The following is a 23,106-nucleotide window of genomic DNA, read 5'->3' as shown; positions in this document are numbered from 1 at the left end:
TCTCATCAGTGTCATATCATCTGTTTGCCTTGTCTCCTCTTATCTCTTTTGACAGGAAGTAGTCACTTTCTTCTCCTTTTGTTTCCTTTGTGTTGCACTGCACACTCACAATTACTGTAATGTTGTCTCCATGTGTAACACTAATTAAACACAGAACGTTTTCGGTAGGGTAGGGTAAGCTAAGGTAAGGTAAGGTAAGGTCGGGTAAGGTAAGATAAGCTAGGGGAGGGTAAGGTAATTTCAGGTATGGTAGGGTAAAGTAAGGTCGGGTAGGGTAGGGTAAGCTAAGGCAGTGTTTCTCAAAAGGGGTCCGGGGACCCCCAGGGGTCCTTGAGAGGGTTTAAGGGGGTCCCCAACTTTTTCTTGAAATTTTACCACATTTTTCTAGACTTTTTAAAGTTTACTCAACTCTCCTGTCTATTAAAGGCGAAAAAGCCCCCCAAAATATAGCTGCCCCTTCACCATCAGTCCTGCTCCATTCAGCGGTCCTGCTCCATCCAGAGGTCCTGCTCCATCTTTCTTTCTTTTTTGTGTCATTGTCGTGTGAGCTACTGGACTAATTTGAGTTTCCCTCCTAGGGATAAATAAAGTATTCTCTACTCTACTCTCTACTCTTTTTTTAGATTTTTTTCTAGAAATGTTTATTGGAGAAATTGTACCAGTTTTTTCCAGATATTTCTCTACAATATTTCCAAATTGGCCCTAATTTGGATGAACTGTACATTGACAAAAATATAACATTCATCTGTCTCGGAATTAATATTTGTGTATCCTGGTGTTTGCTTCAAAATTTTGTCCAGTGGGGGTCTGTGGTCTAATTGGTTTAAATTTAGGGGTCCTTGACGTAAAAAAAAGTTTGGGAACCACTGAGCTAAGGTATGGTAAGGTAAGGTCAGGTAGGGTAAGTTAAGGTCAGGTAAGGTAAGATAGGGTAAATTTCCAGCTTGACCTTAGTCCCTCATGGCAGGTGACGTCCACCCAGGTGGGACAGAACTCATCTGAGACCAAACCCACCGTCGACATGTGGACTTGACTTGTCAGACTGTGTGCGACTGAAACAGAAAGCCCCTCAGTTTCCTTGGGAGGAGGCAGAGCTTCACCCTTATAGACAGGTCCCCAAGAGGTTTCTACCTCTTGCATTATTTCAGTCTAAATCGTCCTTGGAGTTGTTGATGTTGTTATCTTTGCCAAACGGAGTGAATAATAATTTCATGCACAGCCGCGGCCACAACAAAATGAGCAGCGAAGTCCCACAATGGGCCCTCGTTCATATACAGATTTGATTTGTTGTATTCATCAGCGGTTTCATTTCCAGGATGTTCATGGGAAAGAATGTAACGTTTTCTCCTGTGAACTGACACAAACAGACTGTTATTAAGGCAAACCACAAATAAAAAGCTATGATCTTTCCCAGCAGAGCAAACATTCAAAATGTTTTTCATCATGTTTCAAAATGCTTTTGTTCGCCTCTGACTCAAAAACTCTTTGGTAGATATCTTCATATTAGATCAGAGCAGAAAACAAACTTCTGTTGCATTTAAGATGATCTATAGAGAACATTTGAAACTGTTCAACAATTTAATCCATAAAAAAGGTACTGTATAAATGAACCATAATATAATACTTAAAAAAAAAAAAAGGTCACAAAGTTGGTTCTCCTCAAACTTTTGCATGAATTTCTGCCTTTTTTTGGGTCATTTTTTCAATAAATGTAAATTTATACTTGAATTTTTCTGTCTATTTTCTCAAAACTTTATAACTATTTCATTTTATTTTTGCAATGTTATTCTCGGAATAATAATTCTCGGAATCTAAAATGTTGTCATGTCGTTCTTACACCTTAGACACAGCTTTTTCTCAAAACATTATTTCCGTAAAGGGTTACAACTTCATTACATGATTCCACTATTAAAAAAAAAAATCTGTACTAAAGTATAAACTCCATTCATCTGGTAAAATAAGGACATTGTTTAATGCATGCATACATATTGCATTTTTTCTTCGACATGAAGAGATGTAGCTCAACACGATCATTCTTCTACCTGTGAATGCTCCAGGTTGGTTGTTCTGGTCCCAGTGATTTGCTTGTTGTGCCTTGTATGTTGCTTCGACGCATCAATGTGTGGACTGCTGCCTGCATGTCTCTTCTTTTATATACAAGTGTCTGAGTTGTGTCGAGAGGAAATTGTGAAGCAAACGGACAATCAAAGTCTGTCAAGTTCAAGTTCAAATGAACTGCTTATTGTCTCTTTCACACGTCCTGATTGCTCTCTTGATTGTATGTCGTGACTGCCTGTTGTCATGCTAGTGTTGTCTTGCTTTCTGATGTTTTCGGCTTTGTCTCTGTGGTATGACAGTTTAAACAATGTGATCAAATGCTGTGTACGCTTTAACCAATTGCCTATTGATTAGCGTTTTTTTTGATCAATGGATAATTATTTTCCTCGCTCTTTTCTGTTTTGTTTTGTTTCATTTCACTGAGACTTTGTAAGACCGGGGTCATTCCTATGTTCCCACAGCCTTATGTTCCCACATTTCTAACTTTTGTTGTCACTGAAAATTAGGCCCTATGTTCCCACAGCCCTTTGGTCCCACCATTGGTTGGGTTTAGGCAATAAAGATAAGAGTTGGTTAAAAGTAGTAAAAAGACCCGGTAGAGGCAGGCCAGATAGATGGAGAGAGTCCAGTGGGAATAGGGCCTAATTTTGAGAAAAATCTTAGAACTGTGGGAACACAAGGCTGTGGGAACAGGCATGGACCCGTAAGACCTAGTCAGGGACAATAGATGGAAACTAACATTTTGGCTAAATCTGGCATATTTACTGGGACGTTTATTAAAGCAGAAGTAAGTGATATATTTGTGTTAATATAAGTCTTAAATAGTTATATCTTCCAACAGCAATCACTTACATAGAGTGTTTGGACTGAAACACGGGTCTGTCAGTCCCTCTGCTCTGCTCTGAGCCGAGGAGAAAACATTTATCGTATCCTACAGTTTTTATCCAATGAGGAGAGAGAACGGCATGCAGGGCTGTGTGTGCAGCCAAGGGACGCCGTGAATGTGGTGACGTAGGGACGAGGACTGTTATGGTGCGTTCAAGGAAACTCGTTTTTTTCCGACCTGTGAAGTCGTACCAGTTCGATCTGGTACATAGACTGTACAAAAAGACGTACTGGTACGATTTCACGGGTCAGAAGTTACGAGTGGCCGTTATAGTGACTTTCACCGGTAAAACAGGTCGGAAAAACACGAGTGGGTTGCCTGGAACGCTACAAAGTCGTAAGTTGTGACTTGAAGCTGTAATTTATGATTTCAAAAGCCTGCCTGGAACGCAGCATTAGCGAAAACGACCGAATCACTCACTTCTGCTTTATGAATTATTCACTGCTTATACAACAGTCAGGGATTTTCTTCATCATATCTTCCCTCTTCTCCATCACTTTACTTCATTCTCCTTCCGCTGCTTCTTAATACGAGTTCAAGCCAACAACACAGTTTAGCTTCAGCCTGTGCAGGAGCAGCAGGAGCAGCAGGAGCAGCAGGAGCAGCAGGAACAGCAGGAACAGAAGGAGCATCAGTCCTACGTGAGGTCCAGTCTCAAATACTGTAGCACTTCTCATTTGTCAGCTCTCCTCTCCTGCAGTCTGGAGAGATCATCCCAGCTCTCCAGGAGCTGCTGCACTTTGCTCATGGGCACTTGAGCAGAATTTGATCCCTGCATGAATCCCCGTCCTGCCGAGGGAAGGTGGTGGTGAAGGTTTTTCTCTGACAGAAATATCAGCAGGAAACGGCAACGTGTAACAAATTGTGTTTTAAATGGGCCCTGCAGTGCACATGGTGCCTGGCCGCAGGCGCGACCATAATCATGTTTACAGCAGGGAGTATATTTGAGGATGCTCATTGAATTTAATCTGTTTATTTTTTTTCTTTTCTTCTTTTTTGGTGCGAGTGGGTGTCGAGGATGGTGTGGTGGGGGTGGTGGATGATTTGAAATGGTCTAATTTAGGCAGGAAGCAGCTGTGGAGAGAGACAGGACACAAGCATTGCTGTACAGTGTGTGTGTATGTGTGTGTGTGTATATATATTAACAAGTAATTTACAACCTGAATCCTGCTCTGCAAACACAGCGAGGAAGATGAAGATTGCTGCGGAGCAAAGTGGAGGAGATGGAGCTGAACAGAGAGAGAGCAGGTGGTGTTAAAAAAAGTCGACTCAGACACCGGCAGACATGCAGGGAAACTGAGTTACACACACAAACACACAGATAAACACACACACATTTTTATTTGAGAGAAATGAGGCTTTCTACAGAATGCAAACAATTTAGGGGCAGGGCCGTAATTCAATTTTCCACTGTTTTATTTGTTTTACCGCACACACACAGTGTTTCCTTTTTCTTTTAGAAAAGTGGTTACCAATGGTTACAGACGACCATCGATGACGCCAGAGTGCTGCAAAAAGACCCATTCACATGCAGAGGCAGATAAGAGATGGTCAATAAGGTGGTTTAAATGTCATATCGGTGCTTCCAGCAGCTCCTATGTTCTTTTTGAGAGACGTAAAAGGTTTGACCGGTCTAGACAGGATGTTTCAACAGAAATAATTCATATTGTATATATAACACTTATTCTGTACACCTCCCAACTTTAATCCAACAAGATTTATCATTATGTCTGAAATGTCTGTCTCCAACTGGACTAAACTAAATGCATATTAAGTGGCCTATAATCCTCGTTTATTCACATAGCATACAAAGCAGTTTAAAGAGCAGAGGCAGGGGAATGCATTCAAAATTGAAAATGAATATGCCACTAAAATTGCATTTAATAATAATAAAAAGTCTAGCCTATTTTGAAGAAATGTAGAATATATGAATAAATCATTCAATATTGCACAGTAAATTCCATCTGGAGTAACTACAACAGTGTAATACATGGTGTTCACACTTCTAGTTAAATCAAGATCTGTTGTCTCTGTTGTTTAGCTTTATGTACTTGAACTACACACTGTCTGTATTTCAAAAAAGCAAGCAAACAAAACAAAACAAAACAAAAACAACACACAATTGTGTATAGTGTATGACTCATACTTTTGTTTCTGGATTTTCAAATATAATCAGATTTAATCTTATCTAATAAATAAATATAAATATATATCTTATCTAAATATATGTATTATCCAATAATATAATATAATATAATATGATGTAATGTAATGTAATATAATATAACAGCAGCGCCATCTAGCGTCTTACTGCGTACGTTACGTCTCGTACGTAAACCTTGGAAGGGGGAGGCTCCCGTGACGTCAGCACGCTCACCCCTGACGCCGGCGGTGGACTGTGGACCCAGTGTGCAGCTGCAGCGGCGGGGAAGTTAGCAAACCAACTGATTCAAACACATTTTTCAGCAGAACACGGTGATTCACAGAGGTACGAGACTGGGAATTATGTTTTTATGATATTTATTTAGTCATAAAGCGACTTAACTTGAAACAAACACTCGTTAACAGCAGCTAAACACGAGCTATCTTACGTTGCTAATCCATACGTGCACGCCGCTGGTAACCGACCTACAGTCTTATATCAGCCTGTTTGGTTTCATGTGCTAATAAACAAAATATTAAGTTGTTCAGGTTAATATATCTTTACTGTTTCGGTTGTGACAACTGATTTATGTCATTCGGCTTCAAGATGGCGATTCTCAGAGACTGTTAGTTGGAGTAATATTTGTTTATGTGTCCTTCAAAGTGTTGGAGATATTTTTGAGTTACTGTACAGTCATGCGCAGATTTTCTACCGGTGAACAACAGACAATTTTCATGTGCAATGGAGTTAATTTCCCTGTTTGCTAGTATTGACCTGAATGAACTGCAGCGCTGCAGAAGCTTCAGGTTCACCACGTTAACTCACTTTACTATTTTTACCTGCAGCTGTAACTCTGTCCAGCTGTTTGTCTGTGTCCTGCTGCTGGTTAACTGTCACTGTCATGTGCATTTATAACATTTGCACAGTGTGTCTGCTGTTAAATCCACTCTTGTCTTGGAAAAAAGTTTGGAAAATGTTCCCCAAGTCTTTAAAAACTCCACATGTAAAAAACTTTGCTTTATTTCCACAGTCCTCGGTGCACGTGGGTAACTTGTTCCTGAGATAACAGATGTGAGGGGAAAATATAAAAGACAAATAAAGTGAACAACATTAGAATTTGGCAATGAATAGAGATATAAAATAAAAATAAAAACTAGTTTCTATCATATCATATCATATCTTATATTTCTACATACAAGCTTTAAAACAATACTAATTCATATATCCACCTGTGTGAGTTACTTTGCACTAGTTTTATTAGTTCTCCCATAGGACGAGAAATAAAAAACAAACATATAGTCACTACTTTCTGTGAAGAGTTTGTGGTGGTGTGTGTGTCTCTACAGATCAGACATGGCTCTCACACAAGTGTCCTCCAACAAGTGCGCCGGCGGCTTCCAGAAGGTTTTCGAGCACGAAAGGTGAGTGTGTTGAAAGCTCAAAAGTCAAAGATTACACACACACACACCTGTGGCCTCCAGCTCCAAGTAACAATGACTATGTGTGTGTGTTTGTGTGTGTGTGTGTTTCCTCCTGCAGCTCTGAGCTGAAGTGTAAGATGAAGTTTGCCGTCTACCTGCCTCCAAAGGCCGAGACTGGGAAATGTCCCGTCATGTACTGGCTCTCAGGTGAGACGTTTAGTCCTGGAGAAGAAGAGGAAACACACAGAACATAGTCGCTCCTGTCTTATAGATGTATAACATCTGGTATCTGAGCACAGTTCACTTCTCTGAGCTGTTTCAGATCAGTTTGAACTGAAAAAACAGACTTTTCATAATGAAAACCAGCATTATTCTCATGAAAACACATTTAACAAACAGACACAGATGGAGCTTTAGTTTTTTTCTTCATTTGTAAATCATTTTTCGATAAAAAGCGTCTGACGATTGAGTCAAATTACATGTATGTGGAGTCTGATGAGAAAACTTGAAGATGATTTATTTGAAGTATTTTCCTGGATTCACCGTTTCCTCTTTCCGTCGTCTTCACTCCGTCTCTGCAGGTCTGACCTGCACCGAGCAGAACTTCATCACCAAAGCCGGCAGCCAGCTCGCTGCTGCGGAGCACGGCATCATCATCGTCGCTCCGGACACCAGCCCTCGTATGAAAACACACACACACACACACACACACACACACACACACACACACACACACACACACACACACACACACACACACACACACTCTGTGCTTTCATATCAGCAGCCACACAAGCTCGTTTCTTTGAACCTTCCTCCTCCAACACCTTCAGCACACACTCTCTCTCTCCCAAAGCTGCTCTTGACTCAGTTTTCTCAAGGCCATGTCATTCTTCATGTTTTATTGTCTGACTACTAGGGTTGCAAAGGGTAGGAAGTTTAGCTGGGGAATTTTGGAAATATTCTAAATTGGAAAGTTCCAATGGAAATTATGGGGATTTATGGGAATTATTGGGAATTTATGGGAATGAATTGGAAATTGGGGGTAATTTAAACAAACTGTATCATATCCAAACACAAATGTAAATATTTTGTTTTGTCATAAGCAGACATTCATGCAATACAATTAAAAAAACATATCATTTCAACAGATTTATTTGAGAGTAGAAGTTTATCAAGTTTTAATTCTTGTATGAACAATCAATTATTTTACTGAACAACAAAAAGATGAATGTTGGGAAAGAAAATAACCCTCAATAGCCCTGCAGTAAGCAGTGTGCTGTGTGCATGTGATTGAGGAATAGCATAGATATTCAAGTGTACAAGTATACTTAAATCTGGTTGTTTTAGCCAAGATTATGCTACAATATATTTTCCCCGACTATATTTAAGTTCCCTGTTAAGGGCCAACCTTCAATTTTGTAAATTTCAGATTCATTCCCGTTTATTCCCATGGAAAGTTTCCAACTTTGAAAATTCCGGAATTTTGCAACCCTACTGAGTGACTACTGACAGGAAGATAAAAAGCTGTGATCTGATTGGCTGATAATGAGTCTCCCCCCTCCCCTCCTTCCCTCAGGCGGCTGTGACATCGAGGGCGAGAACGAGAGCTGGGATTTCGGCACCGGAGCCGGTTTCTACGTCGACTCCACCCAGGATCCCTGGAAGACCAACTACCGCATGTACTCCTACGTCACAGAGGAGGTGCGTCAGCTGCTTAATAATAATAACAATGATATTAATAATAATGATTTCTAATAACCACCTGCACAGACCAAGCACCGAACCAACATTCAAGACCATGCTCAAAACACACCTTTTTAAATGAGCTTTTAATATATAATGTGTGTTTTATACAGTTTTTTGTGTTTTACACTGCTTTATTCCTGTTTTTGATTGAATTACACTCTGACTTGCTCTATTTTATGATTTTTTTTAAATGTAAAGTGTCTTTGAGTATTCGTAAAAACGCTTCAAATAAAATGTATTATTATTTATTATTATTATAATGTTCTTAACTGTGTTTCTCCTCTCCTCTCAGCTCCCTAAGCTGATCAACGCTAACTTCCCCACCGACCCAGACAGGATGTCCGTCAGTGGTCACTCCATGGGCGGCCACGGCGCCCTCATCTGTGCCCTGAAGAACCCTGGGAAATACAAGGTACTGCTGCACAGCACTCAAGCTGCTACAGTAAAAATAACGATAACATTTTTCTTTACACAGTTAAATTACTACAATAACAACAACAAAAGGCTCCATATAGAATCAAATAATAATAAAAATAAAAAGTAACGGCGTCATAAATTCCTCTTTTCTGGCTTCCTGCTTTTATGATGTGTGTGATTATAAGTATGTATTCCACCACTGTGATGGGCAGTTGCAATTTTATTATATTTTAATGCAGTGACAATAAAGGCCTCTAATCTAATCTAATAAATCTGAATGTACGACTGGTTGTGTGTGTGAGGTGTGAATCTGTAGAAGAAAACAGAGCAGATTCACCAACTGTGGTTTGTTTGTTTATTTAACACCTGCACCACAGATCTGTCACCATCATGAACACTTGGTTTGTTGCAGGTGAATGTGACTCATGACATCGATTCATGGACAAAACAAATCCTACAGAACAGAACCTCCGTCTATAAATGCAACTATTTCTTTTAGTTACACAACTTTTAAGCAAAATTCACCTCGTCTCTCAAGTTTAGGTTCAATTATTTTCACCTTGATTAAATAAAGTATTTATAAGTATTGATTCAGAATATTTAAAAACATTCAAAAAGTCAAGGTATATTAAATCTGATTATGATAAACACACAATGAATTCATGTTTCTCCTCTTTTTTTGTTTTTGTTTTCAACTTTATTTGTCAAAATTTCAAATTATTTGTATTTAAAGGGTTAACCCTAACCCTGACATCATGTTTTTTCAGCAGGACGTTGAGTTCAAGGTCGTCTGTGTTTCTGTGTATTCACTAACAAGAACACATACATTCTGTTGTGACTGAATCGGCACTGTGTCAACCTGAATCACTGGTGATTGAATTGAATTGAATTAACTTTATTAATCCCGAAGGAGGGAAATTTGTTTGTCCCAGCAGCACACAACAATAAAAACAAATACACAATATAAAAATAGACAGATAAATATTCCCGGCACACACACAACAATCATTCATTATAAATATGGTCAGCTAGACTGCCCAGGTCTGGAGGCTACATATGTGATGATGTCATGATGATGATGATGAAGATGTTGATGAAGATGATGAGCCTGGTCTTGTGTCTCCTCCAGGCCGTGTCGGCGTTTGCCCCCATCTGTAACCCCGTCCAGTGCCCCTGGGGGCAGAAAGCCTTCTCAGGATACCTGGGCTCTGACAGGTCCACATGGGAGGTACGTAACTATGACAACATGTTGGTAACCGCGGTAACTCCTCCCTCCCCTGTCACATGACCCGTCATCAAACCTTTCTCCCCCCCCTCGTCTGTCCAGGCGTACGACGCCACCGTGCTGGCCGGCTCCTACTCCGGCCCCCAGCTCGACATCCTGATCGACCAGGGCCGTGACGACCAGTTCCTGTCGGCCAGTCAGCTGCTGCCCGACAACCTGATCGCCGTCTGCTCCGAGAAGAAGATCCCCGTCGTCTTCAGACTGCAGCCGGTCAGTTCCTCCGGACAGTCAGACAGGCACTTTATGGTTTCAGCTTAAAGATGAAAGCTAAAAAAAACCTGTGAAGAGAAATTTTAATGATGAACGAAACAAAACGGTTTAAATAATCTTAGAAACATGAAGATTAAATGTCTCCTGATTGTTGCTCCAGACTGTCTGGATGGTGTTTGCATAACGTTTCCTTATTATCATTTTGAAGTCAAACTGTGACCTTTTAAAAGTCAATTCAGTTTAATTTAATCTAATCCCTCTAAGGGCCAGTGTGTAGAGTCACTCTCCACCTAGACATAGAGAGTTATATCCACAGTTATGTTATATAGCCATACAGTTCATGTATGTTGTAAATCAGGCCATGCTTTTATTTTCTTGATTTAAAGGGATAGTTCAACATTTTGGCAAATTGGCCCATTGTCATAATCCCTATAGTCATAGCAGTAGGTTCGTTACCTTTAATTGTCGGTGCAAGCTATTTTTAGAACGGCGGAGCAGAGCCGTAAGCTGCTCAGAGCTACGCTACGGAGGCTCATGGGATTTCTTGGTTTCCCTCATCAAACTCATCAAATACACAATCCAACAACTCCAAAACGCTCTCGTGCACAAGTTGTGACCTGCACATTCACCACGCTATGAGATAATAACAGAACGTTACCACACAGAGTTGTAAATAACTTGCACTGACAATAAACGGTAATAAATTGAACTATCCCTTTAAAGGACAGTTTTTTTTTTTTTAAACTAAATGTTGCCAACTTGTGGTCATATACGCCTACTGTACTGTGAGATTACAGAGACGCGTTCACAATTTCTCCCTCCCGTCTAATTCCTCCTGTTCAAACTGGACACAGCCAGATCCCTTTGCAGGGCTCTAAATTATCACCGGCCAACCTGCCAGATGTGGGTTAAAATTCACTTTGGTGGGTATCAATAGGTAACTGTAGAGCCTATCGTTCAGAACTGTTCTCCCTGTAGCTCTGTTCCTGGTCGGTCTCCGTGTCTACACTACATTTTCCATGAAAACTGTGCTATGACGCACCATACGCTCATTGGCTGCAGAATTATGCGGCGTGGCGTTTGCCTGGGTAGAACAGGAGTACTGCGATGAAGAGACGAGCCAAGCAGAATACATTTAAAAGAAAAGAAAGAAAAGAAAAACTTAAAGTCCCCCTAAACCAAAAATGTACTTTTTGAAATTATTAACATGTAAATGTAGTGTTTTGGTTCTGCTACAAGGCATTTCAGCAGCAAAGTTGCTAATGCAGCCAAAACTGAGCATTTTAGATTTGAAAATGCAGTTTCAAAGCCAGAGTCTGAAAAAGTTGGATTCAGTTTTTCAGCACCCAGTCAGGTTTAATACGTATGAATCCCAAGCAACCAATCCCGTTGATATTCTTTAAATGCGGGAGACATTTGACACATTGACACATTTGCATACTCATGAATGAGGGAGAAAGAGTAGACGTGTTTTTAGCCTCTTGAAGAGTTTTTTTTTGCTGATGCTGTGTGTTTCCTCCTGCAGGGCTACGACCACAGCTACTTCTTCATCTACTCCTTCCTGAACGACCACATCAAGCACCACGCCAAGTATCTCAACGCCTGAGCCGAGACCTCCGTCACCAGACACATCGGTCCACTTCGCTCCGCTCTGCTCGTCTTCCTACGTTAACAGCAACCTCTCCTGGCTTTTATTTTGTTGAGTTTGAAATCATGTTTCTAACAAAGTAAGTCTGGTCACTGACATTTCAAAAACCTCTGTGCCTCAATCAAACAGCACTTAAAGAGTTCAGATACCTGAGGAGATACTTCTGTGACCTGACGAGGGACGGCTTGAGTCACGTTTGTATGTGTCACAATAAAAATCCTCCATTATTCATATCTGGTTTCTGTCCTTATTGAAGTTCTTCCACCTGCACTGTGAAAACCTCAACACTAACACTTTGTCTACTCCATCACATTGCAGCTTAAAGCCATTTTTCATTGGATCAGGACTAAACAGGTTCAACTGAGATGTTAAAACACTACAAGGCTCTAACAAGAAGTTTAAGTTAATGGATCTGAACATGTGAAGTTTGTCCTGACAATGACACAAAAGGAAAAAGGAAAGGCTATTAACACATTTAAATTATATTTAGCAGGTTGGTGGAGAACTGTGGAGCTAGTCTATGTAACCGAAAGGGTGTAGGTAGACGCTAAAGCTTATATACACCTTACCCTACGAAATTATACTTGTCACAACAAATACAAAAAGAGCGAAGAACAAGAATTTGAAATGAATCGTATCAGTGAGCTTAAATTTCCTGTCAAAACAAAAATAAAGAACAACGCACAAATCCAAAAATAACAGTACAGAATCAGCAAACTTATTTTATTACGTTTTTTTTTTAAAGTTATTTGTTATTTGTTGTTAGTTGTTGTTACACTCACAGATTTCACTTCACAATCATCATGTTTCCACAGATTGTAGATAAATTTCTCCCATTTCATACGATGTGACAACCAAAGCTCAACCACTTACAGAATTTGACCTGAGAGCCTCAGAGTGACAAGGGGAACCCCTCCAATTGCCCCATTGCCAGCATTGCCACAACCTTAATATAATACAGTTTCTATAATCACAGTTCAATAATCATTAAACCACTCTGTGACTGTGGACCAGGTGTCACTGACTGGTTCCGGCCAGCAGGTGTCTCTGTTCACCTGGTTTCCTCTGCTGCTGTTTCACATCTGCACAGCTCGGCGCGCAGTCGCAGTGAGGGAACTGCGTTAAGTCAAAAGCAATGGACAAAGACCGGAAACGTCCCAGGGGTGTCTTCAAAATAAAAAAGGTAATGTGAATCACACTATTTTTATAATTTTTTTTTATGGTTAACCAAATCAAATTGACTCCAATCAAAAACTCATACTGTTTAAAATACATATGATGATTATGTATTTTAGGGGACATATTTTTGTGATGATTTTTCATAATGAGATGAGAATTATTGCAAAGTGGTCATTACACCTACAAGATATTTGACATGGTGGTGCAAATAAATAATGAAATACTTACATAAACTACAAAAAGAAAAGAAAATACAAAAAAATACAGACATAGCTACTATTTTTTACTAACCACACTTGCACTGTACCAGACATCAGAGGAAGATACTGTAGCCTAGTCCCTACTGGACTAGCCTACATTTACTGGATCATTTTAATTACTTTGACAATTGGGATAAAACAATTATAATTGTGTATGATGCATAGTGCGGTTAATTTGTTCATAATCAATATCGCAATACATTTTCTCATATTACAGTGCTTACTATTACATCCATATAAATGACTATAATACGATGTGACTTTATTGATTTTAATTGTTTTTTTTTCTTAACAGCTGTATTTAAAAGGAGTTGACATAATACAAATAGTACATAGGAACAGTATTGCCAGGGGTGATGTTCATTATACAACAAAGTTCTATGGAGGCTCGTTTCTGCAATTGATCATGATTGGATTGGATCTTAAATTTATTTTATCAGGATTAAAATTTAATGTCAAAAATAAAGTCATCTTTCAAAGGAGAAAAGGTCATATTAACCTATTTCCAGAAAATGTTGCAACATTTTTATATAAAAAAAAAACATTGAAAAATGAAGTTGTAATATTTTGAGAAAAAATCATCTTCATCAAAAGTTGTATTGTATTATTTCAGAAATAAAAAAATGAGTAGGCTAAAATGTAAAATGTCTAGAAAAAAGTCATATAGGCTAAGGAGAATATAAAGTATTACATTAAAGTTTTAATAGCCTTTTCATTTGCTGATTTGGTGATTAGCTTAAAGTAAAGTTTATTGATTTCAATTGTTGTTATTACCTTTAACCACAGGGAAAGATTAAAAAAAACAAAAAACTTTCATACTGCGCTTGTTTTATTTTGAAGGTCGTAGACCGGATGTCGCGCCGCTCTGTTCTCTCGCCGCTTGACGCGCCGCGCAGACAGACAGACGCGGCGGCGGCGCAGCAGCAGCAGCAGCAGTTCGCCTTGGTGTCTAGCCAGCAGCAGCAGCAGCAGCAGCACTCACGGATACAACAACCGACACACACACACACACACGGAGACGGAGAGAGGAGGAAGGAACACTATGGCGACGTTGCTGGGACCGGAGTCGGCTCGTCCTCCTCTTCCTCAGCTCGGCTCTTCTTCCTCTTCCTCCTCTTCTTCCTCCCAGTCGGTCCAGTCCTCCAACCTGCCGCCGAACCGCGGCTTGGAGCGCGCGCTGGAGGAGGCTGCGGCCAGCGGCGTCCTCAACATCAGCTCCCGCAAGCTGAAGGAGTTTCCCCGCACGGCGGCCAACCACGACCTGACGGACACCGTGGAGGCGGGTAAGGACCAATGCTGCACACACACACACGTAGACACACACACATAGACAGACACACACACACACGGCGGATACAGTGGATCCTCAGTGACCGTTGTACTTTATTTAGATAATGCTGGTATTTCCGTTTGCAACTGGAAATCCACAGCGTGTGTGTGTGTCTGTGTCTGTGTGTGTGTGTGTGTGTGTGTCCATTGAACTCCTGTATTAGCTGTTAACAAGTCAGAGTCTGTGATTTAAAGCTGGTTTTGTAAATAAACTCTGCAGGATGGATGGATAGGCTATAGATGGATGAATGAATGTATGTATGGATGGATGGGTGGATGAATGGATGAAGTCTTCCTCCTCATGTGTTTTGTGTGCTGCGTTCAAGTGCTGCTCGGTGTTGTTCAAGACAGTCAGTGCAGTGCAGTGGGCCTGCCTGCCTGCACTGGAATTCCCCACCACTTCCTATTTAATCCATTTAGAGATGTAAACACGGACATGGAGGCCGGAGGAGCTCACTGGGAGTCCTGATGTGGCACCAAAACACATCTGCTGTCCATGAAGGTGCAGCAGAGGTTCTTGTTGTTGATGTGTTGTGTCAGATATGATGGAGGGATGTGCATCAGTGTGAATTTTAAATGTCTGAAAGTTGCAGAAAGACTCATGTGACTGGATTTTTTCCGGATTCATCATCCTCATCCTCATTCATTGTCATCATCGCAGCTTCATGCAGTGACTCAGAGGTGACGACTCCTCACCTGCGGCTTCATTTAATGTCTTCTACTGCAGAAATCTGATACACTATAACAACACTTCTGCTTTCTTTTTTACAGTAGCTAAATAGAGGCGCTTTAGAGAATATGAAGGAACTGCTGTTGGCCAACACATGTGGTTAATGATGTTTTTACCTCCAGTAGAGCTGCAAAGTATCAATCAGCAGCTACTTCCTGCCTCTAATGTATCAATATTCTTTTTTTCTATGAGTATATAGAGTATTTTTTACTGTTAATCATTCATGTTTTGATAACTGATCAACAGATTTATTGATAATGTCGTGTTTTCCGAGGTGAAACGCACCAGAGCTCAGTTTGTGTGTGTGTGTGTGTGTAAACAGTTGGATGATGATGGACGTGAGGAGAAGTTGTTGTTGGTTGGTGGAACAGTTCTTCTCAGGGCTTTTACTTTGGCGGGGTTTGATGTGCTTCCTGTTGAGACGACAGGACAGAGCTCAGCGTGGGTCAGTGGTTCTGATTCATCATCATCATCATCTCCGCTGGCTGAGGTCAGATCAGTGTGTGTGTGTGTGTGTGTGTGTGTGTGTGTGTGTGTGAGTCAGTGTGACTAGTGTTGTGTGTGTCCACAGTCTTTCTCTGAGTGTGCTTCCTCCTCGTGAGCAGCAGTTGTCGGCTCCATGACGACCTGTAAACACTGATGAAAGGGTCAGATAATTGGCTTTAATGAGCCGGTAATCAGTGACGAGTTGTTTGACTACAGGCTCATCACACATCACATCATCATCAGTAGTAGCAGTAGTACTGTAGTACTATCACTGCTTAAAGGCTCAGTTCATCCTCATCGCTGTTATGCAGCTGTATCTTTACAGACTTTTCAGACAGTTACTAGTGTTTTTATTGTAGCTCTTACTTCATGATCCATGTACACCCTCATTAGATTCATGTACAAACAAAAAACAACAGAAATAATTTAGGCCCAGTGCTGTCGATTTAAGAAGAGGCATCTAGAGCTGTCACAGTCATGACATGACTAATGGGCTCTATGCACAGCTCCACTACTTCCAGTTTGTCCAATAATGTAAGACAGGAAATAAAGGAGTTGCCTTAAGTTTATAGGAAGTAGTGGAGCTGCTGTGCAAAGAGCCCATTGCCATAGAAATAATTGCAATTAACAGTTCAGTTGGCTTTTGCTAATTGTTTTATGACACTGTTGCAGAAGGAGAATGAGAGCCGTTATCCATGATGCTAATGTCGATAGAAAGTGGTCGGTGAATCTTAGAAATGAAGCTCCTCGAGATAAACAGTTTATGGCACCTTAGAAGAAGGAGAAGAAGTTGGGCGCAACATGATGATGTCATTAAAAGAGGACCAGTCAAACCTCAAAAGGTACAAAACAATGAGAAAACAGTGATGGAGATATGGTTTTTGTGTTAGTTTCATCCAGCTGTTTTTATACAGATGAAGGGAAACAACTTTAACCATGATCCCAAAATAATTGCAATCCGGTGATTATGTAATAATAATTGTGACAGGCCTAGAGACATCTGACAAGAAGAAAAAGAAAAACTACATAAAATATAAAATATATTAAAAACTCTAAAACCTAATAGTTAATGTTGCACAGAGAAACGATACAAGAAGAAAGAACGTAAATGATATGAACGACCCTCCATCTTTCCTTTCTCTTCATGAGTTTGTCCCGTTGTGACCTGATATAAATATTAATTCTCTCCTTCCTACACATCCAATGAGTAATTATTATGAATATATAATTATTATTTACCCTGGAGACGAACGAGTCGGGACTGAGAGTGTAAACAGTGAGTCATGTGAGTCATGTCCAGAGCTACAGAGACACTGTGGTGGTGGTTGTTGCTGTTGTTGTTGCTGTTTACATGTCGGCTTCACCTTCTTCTAAATGTTTATGGACACTACAAAGAGATGAGTGTGTGAAGGTCACACACACACACACACGCATACAGCAGTGTTTTCAGTTGAACAGCTTCTATGATGATGCCTTCACTGACCTCAGCACAGAGATTCATTTCATTATCATTCATCACTGTCCTGTAGTTGTTTGTCTATAAACGTCCAGATAATGACAAACACCATGAGTCTGACCTGTCAGAGCGGAGAGAGAGCTTCACTTCCTGGTTTATCTCACAGAGAGAGACAATACATCATAAACATAAAACTGGATCAGCCTGATGTTATAAATACAGTATAAATATTTACCGGTTTCAGCTCGTGAAGCTTTTTCTTTCTTCCTTCCTGTGCTGTGATCAGATTTGTGTCGGTGTTATTTCCAGCAGCTCTCTGCATCTTTAATCTCACTGCATTAAAAGGCTTCACTAATTAGAGCCCCGCTGTTGAGACGATGCATTTAAGGGCCGTCGTCGGTTTTATGAATGAATGAATGAATGAGGAGGGAGGGAGGAGACGAGCTGGTTAAACAGTGGTGGTGAAGTGACGACGGTAGTAAACAGAGCTGAGATCAGCCTCCATGAAAAGAAATGAAAAGAAGAGAGTGAGTCACTGTGATAGATGAACATGTGGAGGACACACACACACACACACACACACACACACACACACACACACACACACACACACACACACACACACACACACTGTATACTGGTTTCATATCAGCAGCCACACAAGCCTCAACTTGCAGCTGCACACTGCAAAAACTCAAAATCTGACCAAGAATATTTGTCTTATTTCTAGTCAAAATGTCATTTCTAGTCAAAACTAATCTCATTCTACTTAAAATAAGACTCATCACATTAAAAAGCAGCTTGTTTTTAGACACTTTTTACTTCTTTCAAGCATATTTTTACTTGAAATAAGTAGAAAGTAGTAGAGCTCCATCGTTCAGGGTAAAAAAAAAGAAAAGTGACACAGACACACAGAGGTGAGAGCTCAGAGGGGTCGACACCTCGGTACAGCTGACCAATCACGGCCTGAGGAGGTGGGAGAGAAGGCTCAGGTAGAGACACACACACACACACACACACACACACACACACACACACACACACACACACACACACACACACACACACACACACACACACACACACGTCCTGACATGTCGGGAGATGAGCTCATGTACCTTCCAACCCAGAGACAGATGAGACGACTGATACTGAGCTTCACACCAACAGTAGGGGAAACGGCCTGGAGTGTCGTTCGTGTTGCTCTGATTGGTCGATAAAGTTTTGGATCACAGCTGATCCGGTCCCTGCGTATGATTGGCCCTCTTCCTTATTACATCATCCAAACGAACGTATGAGGTTTTTTTAGGTTTTGTCTCAACAATGGAGTTGATGTTTCTGTTGTATTATGATGATGATTTTTTTGCAGTAACCACGGAGACGTAGGTTTTGAAATAGTTTCTGATAAATCAAATGACGTCATCATGTTGGTGCAAATCTGTTCTTCCAATATAAAATAAACTGGCAACACTTAAAGGGATAGTTCAGCTTTTTTGAAGTGTTTTTTTTAATCTTTTTTAGTTTAGTTTAGTTTATTGATTTGCAAAGCAGCAGCTATTCTTCCTGGGGTCTTGTCATTTTTATAAGTGACTATACATACCAAATATAAAAGACACGTGAAGTGGGGTTGTATGTGGTATTAATAGCTGTTAAGTATAGTATCTGCAGTAGAAAGTGCGTCGCGGAGTCTGTCTGTGTGGAGGAGTACCGAGTGAGTTGGTTAGTTCCAGATAAAATAACTTTTTTCCAACCAGCTGTACATTTTTACTTCAGATGGTAGGCTACTGTTGAACTGGTGTATTATTATTTTGAGTAGGGATGGGCATTTCAAGCAAAAGTCCTATTCGATAATCGCGGGGTACTAATTGATTATTAATCGACTACTAAAACTACGTCAATATTTTCCGGTATAGCTTCTCATCACAGTCCGCACCTTGCTTGCAGAGTTTGAGTTGCACCTCAGTTTCACTTGTTTTCATTTGACAGAGTTTCACACAGAACTTCTGCAACAGTAAAAAGGGAACATTTACATTTTTTTCAGACAAGACAATTATCTCAAACTATTCGATTTTTTTAAACTGAACTATCGACTATTCGAAAATCATTGCCCATCCCTAATTTTGAGACGGGACTTCTCTGAGGCAGTGAAAATACACTGATTACGTAATCGTCCCTCATTGACAACAGTGTAGCTACTGCCTGTGTCTCATTGCAGCGTGATGCCCCGGTGTTTCTCATTGGTGTTTCCTACTTCAGCTTTTCTAAAGTGGGATTGTATAAGGTACACGTGGCCATTAGGTATAAAATCTGCAGTAGAAAGGTCTCTGCCTCTCGTTTTCCCTCTATTTCTGACCTTTGACCTTTCTGCTCTTAGTTTAAACAAACTAAACTAAACTAAAACTAACACTCTTCAGTTTCCAGCTGCTTCTGTTTTTCTTTTCCCAGTTTTTAAATCTTTGTAAACAGAACGTGTCTCTGATCAAACCAGACGCCTGAAGACGGATTCATCGTTGTTAGTCCAACAGCTACATGATCCAGTCTGCCAGGATAGACCTACTGTTGTTGCTGCTGCTGCTGCTGAGGTGTGTGTGTGTGTGTGTGTGTGTGTGTGTGTGTGTGTGTGTGTGGTGCTGAGTCGTGGGAGCTGAGGGGGATTTTTTAAAGACTGTGATGCTAAATGTGAAGGAAGGTGATTTCCAGACCAAACCAACCGGTCAGTCTGCTCTCACTGGCTCATATGATGGTATCAGCAGTGTGTGTGTGTTTGTGTGTTTGTGTGTGTGTGTGTGTGTGTGTGTGTGTGGACCTGTAATTGCCAACCTGCTGAGGTTGTAAAGATAAACATGAGGTTTCGTTCTGAGGGGAAAGAGGGAAGCTCCGAGCGTCCAACACAAACAGCTGCTCAGTCTGCAGCTCCAGCCTGGAGGGATCATTATGTTCTTATCAATTAATCTGATGGATTTCTTCTAGTTTTGATCAGTTTGGGTCATTAAATGTCCAGTTTGACTTAGTCACTTCTTGTTTTGTCTCAGGATGAATCTAAAAGAAAGAGTTTCTTTCCCTCAGACGTGTTTTAAACCTCTCATAATGTGATTAACATTTTATTAGATGTCGTTTTTAAACATAAAAGTGTTTTTTTTTTTAAGTTGTTGATTGGTTGGTTAGGTTTGTGATGTTTGAGATTTGTATCTCTTTTTTAGCGTGATAACTAGGGGTGGGAATCTTGTATTATCTCACGATTAGATTAGACTCTTATTTTTATGGCTACGATTCGATTAAAAATCGATTTTCGATTCAAAACGATTTGATTCCTCATGATTTCTGCTTCAGTCTGTCGGTGTGCAAAGGATCCTCATGATCTACTCCAGTCTGCTTTACAAGACAGAATGACTAAAGTGTCTTTTTCACATTTATTGAGTTTTAAACATTTATCCATGCTTAGATGGAATTGTTGAAACTGTTGCATTAAAGCAATATCACATATTGCTTAAGTAACAAAATTAAAAGTGCCTCTTTATTAAAAGAAATAGTGCAGTTAAACATGCTGCCTTTTAAATTCTAAGGAAATGGAGGACGACAGCAGCAGATTTTTTTTATTTTTTTTATTTTTTTTAATCGATTTTGGGACATTTCATATCGATTCGTATTAAATGAGAATTGCGATTCTTATGTGAATCGATTTTTTGGCACAACCCTTACAGTGATAACAGTCAGATGATATTTGACCGTTCTCCTCGTTGTTGCAGCTGGATGTTTTTCTCATTATTGAATCATCTGATCGATTGTTAGAAGCTCAGATAATCCTCATGTCACCTGTGTGGTAGGTGTGTGTGAAAGTGAGACTTTGTTTATTTAATTAGTTTTGTTCTGAGCAGTGAACTCTCTGTTTTACTTCCTCTTCTCCTTCTTCTGTTAAAACAAAAAAAAAAACCCGACCACCTGAGGTTTACTGTTAGTGTTTTCTATTCTGCTCTAATCTGCAGAAAATGACAAACTCCAGGCCAGCGGGTGTTAACACTGTGGCTTTGTGTGTCTGTGTGTGTAACCATCAGCACAGTAGCAGCCTGCTTCCCACCATGTTCCCAGCTCCAGACACAACGCAATTCTGCAGCGACTGGCAGTTTTTCAGTGGACACACACACACACACACACACACACACACACACACACACACACACACACACACACACACACACATAGACACACACAGACACAGGGAATGTTGTTTCTGTCAATATGAGTCACACACAGTATAAAGCTGAGCCGTGTGTGTGTCTGTGTGTGTGTGTGTGAACCACGCAGAGAGAGATTACATAAGATTACATGTTTGTGCTCCACATTACGACCCTGTGTGTGTGTGTGTGTGTGTGTGTGTGTGCGTGCAGCAGTTTGATGATGATCTAGCTCCAGCTTCACTCTGATAAAAATAGATCAGCTGTTACATTTTTATCTTTTTTCTCTCCGTCCTCTCACTCGTTCACATTCGCTCCAGTTTATCTCCATCACTCGTTATCTCCTCTTTTAGCTTTTCCAGTTCCATGTTTTCATTAGGGATGCGGCCACGATTGATTGTTTGAAGATCATTATCTGCTGATTCTCATTCAAAACTATCTGATTGATTAGGTTCAGACAATGTTAATTAAAGGGACTACGAGGATTTTCGGAAAGCGGAAGTGTTCTCACACTACATTTCCCATGAGCCTCCGGGCGCACGGTGAAATTCTTGGATGGACGAAAGCGAAAACATTTGCTAAGAATGTTTTCATTGATCAAGAACTAAAGCCGGAGTTGTTTTAGAGGCAAATACAGAGACTGCTTCCTGAAAAACTGTCCCTCAAGGCAACGCGCATCAGCGGTTTTGCATGAATTTCCCTCTAAAACAACTCTGTCTGGTAACGTTCTGTTATTATCTCATAGCGTGGTGAATGTGCAGGTCACAACTTGTCCACCAGAGCGTTGTGGAGTTGTTGGATTGTGTATTTGATGAGTTTGATGAGGGAAACCAAGAAATCCCATTAGCCTCCGTAGCGTAGCTCTGAGCAGCTCACGGCTCTGCTCCGCCGTTCTAAAAATAGCTTGCACCGACCATTAAAGGTAACAAACCTACTGCTGTGACTATAGGGATTATGGCAATGGGTCAATTTGCCAAAATGTTGAACTATCCCTTTAAGAAAACATGCAAAAATACAAACATGCTACAAATTCAGAAAACGACTTCAGTTCAACAACACAACAGGGAATGTTTCTGGGGAACACATTTAAGTGACGGACCAGGCTGTTTGGTTTGGTTTGTTATGACATCACCATCACATGATTCAGATATTATGGCTAATATGACCTGTACTGTGATTGTGAAACGTTGTGCTAATGTTATGTTAGTGCACCCGAAAACACTCCTGTTGTGTTGTGAGTTTTTCTTAAGCTAATGCATTTGTTTTGTGAATTTGCTGGGGTGTTTTATTAATTCATGTGCAGTGAGCTGAGCCCTCTGAGCCACCGTACATTTGTCATCATCACTGCAGAGTTTCACATGTTTGAATAAGCATCAACTCCTCTGTGTGTGTGTGTGTGGAACCTGTGATTAAAACAAAAATGAATAATTGATTAGTCGACTGGCAGAAGACGAGTCATATCAGTGAAGAGGAGGAGGAGGAGGAGGAGGAGGAGGAGGAGGAGGAGGAGGAGGAGGAGGAATGTTTGGATGTGAGCTGAGAGTTTCTCATGTGTGTCGATGGAAACATAAAGCAGTTTACCACCCTGACTTCCTCCACCTCACTGCTTCCCTTCCCTTTCATTTACTACACACACACACACACACACACACACACACACACACACACACACACACA

General features: G+C 40.5%; 2 protein-coding genes across 2 annotated transcripts in view; both read left to right on the top strand.

Annotated features, from left to right (window-relative positions):
• The first annotated feature begins 5,316 nt into the window (after positions 1-5,316).
• esd (esterase D/formylglutathione hydrolase) lies at positions 5,317-12,048 on the top strand. The gene is made up of 9 exons (XM_083997078.1): positions 5,317-5,432; positions 6,434-6,508; positions 6,627-6,715; positions 7,090-7,188; positions 8,088-8,212; positions 8,550-8,669; positions 9,804-9,902; positions 10,002-10,169; positions 11,695-12,048. Exons 2-9 carry the CDS (start codon positions 6,441-6,443, stop codon positions 11,773-11,775), a joined length of 849 nt encoding a protein of 282 aa, XP_083853204.1. The 5' UTR covers positions 5,317-5,432; positions 6,434-6,440; the 3' UTR covers positions 11,776-12,048.
• Positions 12,049-14,298: 2,250 nt separating this feature from the next.
• lrch1 (leucine-rich repeats and calponin homology (CH) domain containing 1) overlaps positions 14,299-23,106 on the top strand; it is a gene marked incomplete at both ends in the record, with an annotated part of 68,133 nt that continues 59,325 nt past the window's right edge. The window contains one exon of the mRNA XM_083997075.1: positions 14,299-14,539. Coding sequence (XP_083853201.1) covers positions 14,299-14,539 — 241 coding nt within the window. The remainder of the gene's footprint in view (positions 14,540-23,106) is intronic.

Source organism: Trachurus trachurus, assembly GCF_905171665.1.
Source record: "Trachurus trachurus genome assembly, chromosome: 21".
Lineage (NCBI taxonomy): Eukaryota > Metazoa > Chordata > Actinopteri > Carangiformes > Carangidae > Trachurus > Trachurus trachurus.
The sequence above is the reverse complement of the archived record's forward strand: the minus strand, read 5'-3'. Positions and strand labels throughout refer to the sequence as shown.

Coding starts and splice junctions, on each gene's coding strand:
- esd (XM_083997078.1), top strand. CDS start 6,441: ATGGCTCTCACACAAGTGTCCTCCAACAAGTGCGCCGGCGGCTTCCAG. Junction 9,903..10,001: donor CTGACAGGTCCACATGGGAG/GTACGTAACTAT, acceptor TCGTCTGTCCAG/GCGTACGACGCCACCGTGCT. Junction 10,170..11,694: donor TCGTCTTCAGACTGCAGCCG/GTCAGTTCCTCC, acceptor TTCCTCCTGCAG/GGCTACGACCACAGCTACTT.